The sequence below is a fragment of the Babylonia areolata genome, chromosome 31 (assembly GCF_041734735.1).
Source record: "Babylonia areolata isolate BAREFJ2019XMU chromosome 31, ASM4173473v1, whole genome shotgun sequence".
NCBI lineage: Eukaryota > Metazoa > Mollusca > Gastropoda > Neogastropoda > Buccinidae > Babylonia > Babylonia areolata.
Window position 1 is genome coordinate 29604481 of NC_134906.1, and position 10000 is coordinate 29614480.

The 10000-nt window shown below is 42.8% G+C and overlaps 1 protein-coding gene across 1 annotated transcript in view; it reads right to left on the bottom strand.

The window, feature by feature from the left end:
* Positions 1-7992: 7992 nt before the first annotated feature.
* LOC143276149 (uncharacterized) overlaps positions 7993-10000 on the bottom strand; it is a 27524-nt gene continuing 25516 nt past the window's right edge. Inside the window, exons 9-11 of the mRNA XM_076580567.1 lie at positions 9717-9854; positions 8981-9031; positions 7993-8164 (exon numbers count right to left, since the gene is read on the bottom strand). Coding sequence (XP_076436682.1) covers positions 8064-8164; positions 8981-9031; positions 9717-9854 — 290 coding nt within the window. The 3' untranslated portion in view covers positions 7993-8063. The remainder of the gene's footprint in view (positions 8165-8980; positions 9032-9716; positions 9855-10000) is intronic.

Below are 10000 nucleotides of genomic sequence, written 5' to 3' on the forward strand. Positions count from 1 at the left end.
ATGATAATAATAACAAAAATACGGATTTACTATTTTATTATTTATGCAAGCTTATCTATTATTTATTCCCCTTTTTTTCTTGGTTTGTTTTTTTATCAAGGCCTGACTAAGCGCGTTGGGTTACGCTGCTGGTCAGGCATCTGCTTGGCAGATGTGGTGTAGCGTATATGGTTTTGTCCGAACGCAGTGACTCCTCCTTGAGCTACTGATACGGATTTACGAGAATTAGCATTCGTTACACGGACTGACAAATGGTCATTCAGATTAAAAAAAGAATGATTATTTAAAACAGTGATAATAACAAAATTTAACAACAGCAGCAACAAGAAAAGATCACTGCTACTACAAAATGAATACTAATGATCATTATCATTATAGGCATTCACTATGCGCTCTGGTACTTTCTTAGTATGAGAGCCAAGAGTGTGAACGATGAACATCACTAAGGTGAGAAAAATGGTGACAAAAATCACATAGACAGGGCACTCTATAACTAAATTTGCAAGCAAGATAAATTGTCAAGGACAGCGCGCGCCACACACACACACACTATTATCACTTAAAAGTGAAAAGACGTGAAATAAACTAACGAACACACACACACACACACACAAATTTAATGCACATTTTGTCACACCACTCTATACACACATCCATACTAGAGTTCCCATTACTTTAAAAATGTATGGCATAGAAAAATGCTTCAATGAAATAAGTCTGGTTACACACACACACACACACACACACACGGGTTTGTTTGTTTTTGTTTTTTTTTTTGTTTTGTTTGTTTTGTTTTGCTTTTTTTGTCAGTGAACCATGTTTCTTTCGAGTGATCGTAGTCGTCTACAACCTTGGTGGTTCTTTCCCAAACTCATCACTTGTCGGAGCAAAACGAAGGGAGATAATTTTCACCACCAACCAACGTGTGTCTGTGGCAAATGTTTTCAGTTGAAGAACGACTGCACAATCTATAAAAAAAAAATGTGAATATTCACAGCTCGAGTTTATGACACAGACAGCTGCTGTTACTACTGAATTCATTTATAGCAGAATAAAATGAAAAATTAAAATCGATTTCTGCTCGGCTTTCCACAACAATAATCGCTAACTATCAGAGTAATCGCCCTTGATTTATGACTTTATAAGTTTGTGTAAAAGACGTATTCTTACAAAATAAGAAGAAAATAGTTATTGTAATAATATAACATATAATATCTGATAAGTTTATGTGAATTCTAAAAGTTTGCATTATATATTTAACTCATAATAGATACGTTTTAAGTATAAAGCACAATAATTTAATTAAAACCAATAAATGGCAGTATTATGTTTGAACGTGAACTCAACTTTTTCCCAGTGCATTGGTTCGAATCCCTCGTTTCGGCCTTGAATTGGCTGTTACGGGTGCCTAATTATTGGGAAATTTTTATGAGGGACTGACATTACGTCAACCCCAATAACCAATCCAAAATCAGTATTACAATTAGTTAACTACAATGAGGAAATTAGTGGCCCAAGTGCAAACTAAACGTGGGTGGATCGGCTGTGATCAGTTACGAAATAGATATATTCCCAAATGATATTTGTCTGCGAAACCGGTTTAAAATATTTATAATAATAATTATTATGCTCGAAGGAGGCAAAAAAAAATAGAGCTGTAAGATTAGATATGCAAATGTTGCCTAGCAACACTTTTGGAGTTAAGACATTTGTGTTTTCTCAACTTTTATGTGACAGTGTTGTGTATTTGGAAATGTTTGTTCTGGCATGAAAAGATTATTTTGCAGTAATCCTCCATACTCCAATAGGAGCGAAAGGATAATTGAAACTGGAAACTCGATGCGTGTGTTTCAGCGACTAAAAACGTGGGCGAAAGTTATTGAGTATTAAATCTAAAAATTAGTATCGAAGCGTTAGTGTCCAACAATAGATACTTTCCATGTTAAAGGTTATGAGTTTCATTTTGGTTTCAACAGTATTTTAGTGCAGGGGTGAGTGCCTTTTAAGTCTCTGCATGCTTGCAGCAGAGGGTGTGTGTGTGTGTGTGTGTGTGTGTGTGAACTTTTACATCAGAATAATAGTGCTAACACATCATAATGGCTAATCTAGTTTTATATTGAATTTCTTCTTGTGGGTTGCGATGATGTTTCTCTTCTAAATGTGAGGTTTTAGATTGACTCAAAGTGCCATATTTGTACCAGAGCAGTGATCAAAGACAATCTCTCTCTCTCTCTCTCTCTCTCTCTCTCTCTCTCTCTCTCTCTCTCTCTCTCTCTCTCTCTCTCTCTCTCTCTCTCATAGAGGCACGTTGCTATTAATCATCATCATTGTTGCTACTGTTGCTTCACACGTACCTACAACTGTGCTGCTAAGAGGGCGTGGAGACAGACAGGCAGGACAGGTAAAGGAAAGAAACAGTGAGTTCACTATCCACTCTCTCACTCTCTCAGAAAGAAACAAACAAAAACTACAACAACAAAATACAAACAAACAAACAAAAACAACCCAGACGCAAGGAATTTCCACTGACCTATCATAATCATGAGCACGCACGCACGCACACACACACACACACACACACACACACACACACACACACACACTCACACACACACACACACACACACACACACACACACACACACACACACACACACACACACACACACACACACACACACACACACACACTCATTCTCACCTTTAACAATAGTTTTGAGTATCGTGTTTTTTTCCTAAACGTGGGGAACACGTTGTAGTGTGTCACAGTTCAGTGCACGGCAGTTCTGTGGCCGCTCGGGAGGATGGTGGCAGAATGGTTAAGACGCTTAGCTGCCAATACACAGAGTCCGTGAGGGTGTTGGCTCGAATCCCGCCCTCGTCCGTTCTCGCAAGTTTGACTGGAAAATCAAACTGAGCGTCTAGTCTTTCGGATGAGACGATAAACCGAGATCCCGTGTGCAGCACGCTCTTGGCGCACTGAAAAAGAACCCATGGCAACAATAGTGTTGTCTTCTGCCAAAATAATGTGAAAAGAAATCCACTGATAGTTACACAAATGATACAAGCATGCACTCAAGGCCTGACTAAGTGCGTTGGGTTATGCTGCTGTCAGGCATCTGTCTAGCTGATGTGGTGTAGCGTGTATGGGTTTGTCCGAACGCAGTGACGCCTCCTTGAGAAACTGAAACTGAAACTGCCCGCGATCCAACCCACAGGATCGAACCCATGTCATCGGCCCGCCATTATCACTCAGTCTGCTCACACTACGGTAGACCACGTCTCCCCACACAAGGGGTAACCCCCTTCCGTCAATATGGAGCCCCGGTAACATTAAAAAAAAAGAACAAAAGTATTTAGTTCTTGGTACACTCCCTTTTAAGTCTCTTTCTTCCTTCACACTGAATGAATCTCCGGCTAATCCTCCTTCACACTGAATGAATCTCTGGCTAATCCTCCTTCACACTGAATGAATCTCCGGCTAATCCTCCTTCACACTGAATGAATCTCTGAGCTGCTCCAATACAATTAGAACTAAACATTAGAGTCTGAAGTCTACTATTGCGTCTCTCTCTGTGTCTCTCTGTCTCTCTTCCTCTCCAATGAAGCTGGCCATTGACACCGCGCTGTCGTGTAGACGGTGTAGTGCTGGGTTTGCTCCTCACACTGATGTTGTGGGGCGGTATACTTTTGAGGTGTGGAGACGTGGAGCGGGATCCCGGCCCTTGACCTTGGAGGGCGGACTCTCTGGGGCATTCCAGACTGACCAGCGGCGGACGGAGGGCCAGTGTGGACAGGTCAGGCGCCTCTTCGGACAGCGGACAGTCGACTCCCCCTCCTCCCTCTTCGCGGGGTTCTCCCACTCTGGTGGACGTCATGAACTTGATACAGTCAATGAACAGTAAGTTTGACCACAAGTTTGACAACATCGATCATGGGTTGAAAGATCTGGGGGACCGGTTTGCGTCAGTTGAGGGAGAGGTCGGGGGATTGAGAGACGAGGAGAACGACTTGAGACAAAAGAACAAAGACTTGACGAAGACCAACACTGACCTTATGAACAAAACTGACGCTCTAGAGAGAAAGATAGACGACCTAGAGGGCACATCAAAGAGAAACAATCTGATTTTCCACGGGATAAAGCAAGGACAAAACGAGGACTGTGAGGGTATCATTCAGGACCTACTGACTGACAAAGTAGACATGATGGTCAGTGTTGAATTGTATCGTGTTCATCGTCTTGGTAGCAGACCGGACTCGCCAACAATAGCTCGGTGCTGTTTCTTTAAGGACAACGTGAAGATTCTGAAAGAAAAACGTCAGTTAAAGGGCACCGATGTTTTTGTGGGTGAAGATTTCTCCATGCGTGTGAGCAAAAAAGCTTGGTCAGCATTTAAAAAAGGCAAGAGATGACGGGACGCGATCTTACATGGCCTTTGATCATCTAGTGATTGAAGGGAGGAAGTGTTATTATGACCCACTTAGCGACACACTGACCAAGTCCAAATAGGAAGTTGGCCGGCCCTGTGCTGTGCAACATTTTGCTCCGAGCAGTAATTTGAACGGTAACAAAACTTCCTTGCCACCGGTAAAATATCCACCCACAACTGTCACAACTGCACGAGCAGCTTCTGACTGGACCTGTCAAACAGAGTTGCCAGTGGGTGCTGAGCACGTGCAAGGTCAATCTGCTCAACAAGGTCAGAGGCTTGACGACACATCTGTGTCGAGTGTAAATGACAGTGTGGATGGCAGTGTAAATGACAGTGTGGATGGCAGTGTAAATGACAGTGTGGATGGCAGTGTGTTGGGAAGGGAGGGGGTGGAGGATTCTAGTGTAAACAGTCTGGAAATCATTGAAAGTAAACGACCGTTTTCCTTTTGGTTATGGGACGTCAATGGTTTGCTTTAAAAAAAAAAAAATTAAAGACCGAGATTTTGTTTGGTATTTGTGTAACTTTGATTTTGTATGTCTTGTTGAAACATTTGTTGAATACTGTGACACAACTTCGTTTGCTGATTACAATGTTTTCTGCAAACCTGCAATCAAACTTTCTGACCGAGGGAGACGTTCAGGTGTTTTGGTGTGTATAATAATAATTAGGAAAGAATTTACCCCTTTTGTGAAAATGATTGCCTTAAAATATACTAATTTCTGGTTATTTCTTTTAGATAAACAGTTGTTTGGAACATTGAAAGATGTATTGTATGTTTGTGCTTACGTTCCTCCGGAAGGTTCTCCGCTTTACTATCATTTTGATATTGACAATGGTCAAAAGTATGGATGAAAGTAGAATACCTTTGAAAACTTATAAAATGTTGTGTGAACTGGATGCTAGAAGAAAGAAAAATTGGGTAACTGATGTACGTATTTGTCTGTGTGAAAATGGTTTTGGCGAAGTGTGGTTCAATCAAGGCGTGCCGGGTAGTATAAATGATTTTGTTAAAATATTTCGTCAACGTTTAATTGATTGTAGATGGCAAGCATGGAATGGACATGTTCAAATTAGTGATTGATTGTGTATGTATAGAACTTTTGTGGGCTGCATGACATGAAGCCGTATTTAATGCTAAATATGGACAAACATTTGAGAATAATAACTACAAGATTTAGGTTAGGTGTATCGGGTTTAGCAACTCCTCGTTACAGATACAGAAAACCTAATGATAATAATTTGATTTGCCCTTTATGCCACAGAGAAAAAGAAGACGAAGCACATTTTGTGCTGAGCTGTCCAGCTCTTGAAGAGATTAGAGAAAAATATATTCCATCCAAATATTACCGACAGCTTTGGACATTCATGTTCAGTTTGTTGATGTCTTCAAAACGACAAAATGATGTCAGTGTGGAATTTGTCCATCTTCCTGCATCAAGCAATTAAATTTAGAGAAATTACAATTTCACGACAATTATGTTTTGTTATTATTACTGTTGTTTCAAGTGATTTTCTTTCTCTTCATGTCTGTTCAAACAAATGTGACGCAACAGATGCTGTGTGTGTACCCCGGCCTTCATAGGGGCTATGGCTTCATGAATGAATTATCCGTATCCATATCCGTATCTCTCTCTCTCACAGTCATACACACACACACACACACACACACACACACACACACACACACACACACACACACAATATGTCACACACACACACACACACACACACACACACAATATGTCACACACACACACACACACACACACACACACACACACACACACACACTATATGACACACACACACACACACACACACACACACACACACACACACACACACACACTATATGACACACACACACACACACACACACACACCCCACACCCCACACAAACACACACACACCCCTCCCCCACACACACACACACACCCCACACCCCACACAAACACACAACCCCCCATCCCCCCCCCCCCCACACACACACACAACACACACACACACACACACACACACAGCGATGAATCGAGATGCAAAGCAGAGACGACGTACAGAGGAGTGCTTCAGTGTAAGGGAGATAAACCTGCCTTTCACATTCCAGAGGGTTAAGACCGGAGTTGTGTTTCTTGTTGCTATGGCATTGGCTGTGACTGATTAGACGTTTCCATAGATTTCTTTTCTTTCTCCCATTCTTTCTCCTTTCTTAGCAGTTTTGTTATTCTCTTAGTAGCGTCGTATAATTTCATTATAGTTTTGTTCTTGAATTTGTGTGAATGGGGAAGGTGGTGGGTGTTCTTATGCAAACAATGTTAAACGGATTTTTTTTTTTTCAAAAAGGACTAAAACTGTGTAAAATCATTTTACTTTCAGTCCTTTCGTAAACACCCCCCATAATCCCCCCCCCCCTCTCTCTTTCTCTCTCTCTCGATATATATATATATATATATATATATATATATATATATATATATATATATATATATAGTACATACATACATATACGCGCGCGTGTGTGTGTGTGTGGAGATGGATGTGTGTGTGTGTGTGTGTGGGGGGGGGGGGAGAACCAAAAGAAATAAACAAAAGAAGTATTTTATTGTTTGTTTCTTCCTATTCAGTGTGTGAAGGATTGGAAAGGGTGTGTGTCTGTTTTTTAACTGAATTTCTTTTGTCTTGGGATTTTCAACTGGATGAAACTTAATTGCAAGGCCACTCATATGCCGCTTTCCTTCACACACACACACACACACACACACACACACACACACACACACACGCACACACACAACACACACACACACACACACACACACTTTTTTTTTAAACGTGTTTTATTGATTTTATATAATAAATCTTTCAATGTAAAAAATATATACATTTACATAAAAAAAGCAATATAAAGCCACAGACAGACATTACCAATATGAATTGTCAACATGATAAAAGTTCTCTGTCAAAAACAAATTTCATACGCCAAGATGACAGGAAATCAAACCACATCATGCTAAAAGCCTGGCAAAACTGAGGGTAAAATAGTTCAAGAATCATGTGTTAAACTGAAAATATCTACACAGTAATATACGGATAACATTTCTAATGCATAAAAAGGTTGGAAAAAACAGAGCAAGATGATAATGCACTTATCTAAGAAATGGTGGCCCTTTCGAACGAGTTATTAGCTCCAGCCGGAAATGGCTGGGCAGACGGCGGACAATTAGCAAGATGTCTTATCACTGAGTTCCCGCGAAATTTTGGTCAAGAGGATCAAACCGATAGGGCCTGGTTTGTATCAGATTGACATGGTACGGTATCTGACACCAAATAAAGCAGTTGTACTGAGTGAAACTAGCGGACCTGATGTCGGAAACACTGACACGCCTCACTGCGACTGGCTCTTTACAAAGAAAACGGTAAGAGGTCATCACTGGTCACCAATATACAGTATTATATATATATGTAAGTACATAATATATATTCTCCTGAGGAAGGCCAGAGGCCAAAATACTGTCAAAAATATGATGGACATGCTCGTTCCTGTCTTACTTTACACACACACACACACACACACACACACACACACACACACACACACACACACACACACACACACACACGGTGAGCAGTCAGGTATGTGTGTACAAAGTGTGCCGTGTCTTCTCTGTCTTCTGCCCACCGACCAACACCAACAGCAACAGAACCAGAGCTCCAGTCCCCGTCAGACATCCTGAAACACGCGGACACACCGACAAACACACTGTTGTAACACGCGGACACACCGACAAACACACTGTTGAAACACGCGGACACACCGACAAACACACTGTTGAAACACGCGGACACACCGACAAACACACTGTTGAAACACGCGGACACACCGACAAACACACTGTGTTGTGTTGTATTGCATGTGTTGTGTTGCGTTGTGTTGTGTTGTGTTGTGTTGTGTTGTATCGCGTTCCGTTGTGTTGTGTTGTGTTGTGCTGTGCTGTGCTGTGCTGTGCTGTGCTGTGCTGTGCTATGTTGTGTTGTGCTGTGCTGTGCTGTGCTGTGCTGTGCTGTGCTATGTTGTGTTGTGCTGTGCTGTGCTGTGCTGTGCTATGCTGTGCTGTGTTGTGTTGTGCTATGTTGTGTTGTGCTGTGCTGTGCTGTGCTATGTTGTGTTGTGCTGTGCTGTGCTGTGCTGTGCTGTGCTGTGCTATGTTGTGTTGTGCTGTGCTGTGCTGTGCTGTGCTGTGCTGTGTTGTGTTGCATTGCACTGTGCTGTGTTGTGTTGTGTTGTGTTGTGTTGTGTTGTGTTGCATTGCACTGTGCTGTGTTGTGTTGTGTTGTGTTGTGTTGCATTGCACTGTGCTGTGTTGTGTTGTGTTGTGTTGTGTTGTGTTGCATTGCACTGTGCTGTGTTGTGTTGTGTTGTGTTGTGTTGCATTGCACTGTGCTGTGTTGTGTTGTGTTGTGTTGTGTTGTGTTGTGTTGTGTTGTGTTGCATTGCACTGTGCTGTGTTGTGTTGTGTTGTGCTGTGTTGTGATAGAAGGCACAAACCTGCCAAATAGAACGATGCTTTGTACGTCCCCAGAATGTCATAGAGGAATCCTGAAACAATCACATCAGAGGGTAAGATGATTCCAAAAAGATTCGGTACTGAAAATACACGAAAATATGAACGAGTACAACACATAAATAAACAAATAAACATTAATAAACAGATAAATGAATTAATACATTAAAAAAATAAATAATTTTTTTAAACCCAAAGCATTGCAAATATCACGTTGTCTCTCACTCTCTCTCCCCCCCCCTCTCTTTATCTCTCTCTCAATCCTAAGCTCACTCCCCCCTCTCTCTCACGCTATCCTCCCCCCCTCCCCTCCCCCCTTCTCACTTCTCCCTCTCTTCCTGTCTGTCTGTCTCTATCTATCTACCTATCTATCTCCTCCAATCCCTCCCCCTCCCTCCCCCCCCGCCCCCTCCCCTTACCAGCACAGGAGACAGGGTGGAGGTGGACGCCCACACAACAGCATCTCTCCCTCTCTCCTCCCCCGCCCCCTCTCTCTCCTCCCTCCCCCCCCCCCTGTCTCTCCTCCCTCTCTCGCCCCCACACCCCCCCCTCTCCCTCCCCCCTTAACAGCACAGGAGACAGACAAAGTGGAGGAGGACCCACAACACAGCAGCATCTCTCCCTCTCTCTCCCACCCCCCTCTCTCCTCCCCCCCCTCCCCCGTCTCTCCTCTCTCCTCCCTCTCTCGCCCCCCCCCCCTCTCCCTCCCCCTCCCCTTACCAGCACAGGAGACAGACAAAGTGGAGGAGGACCCACAACACAGCAGCATCAGACCGTAGGCCAGAGGCAGCAGCTTCACCCCGATGAAGCTGATGAGCACTGGTGTGGGCAGCATGAAGGACACCCCGAAGCTCAGACCTGGAGGCAACAGAACAGAGACAGGGACAGGGACATCTCTGTATTCAGCAAAGACCCGGGCCCCTCATGAAAGGGGATGTAGTGAACACACATTACGACACAAGAGGTGGTCACTTTTTCAGCACAAAGTACAGTATAAAACAATG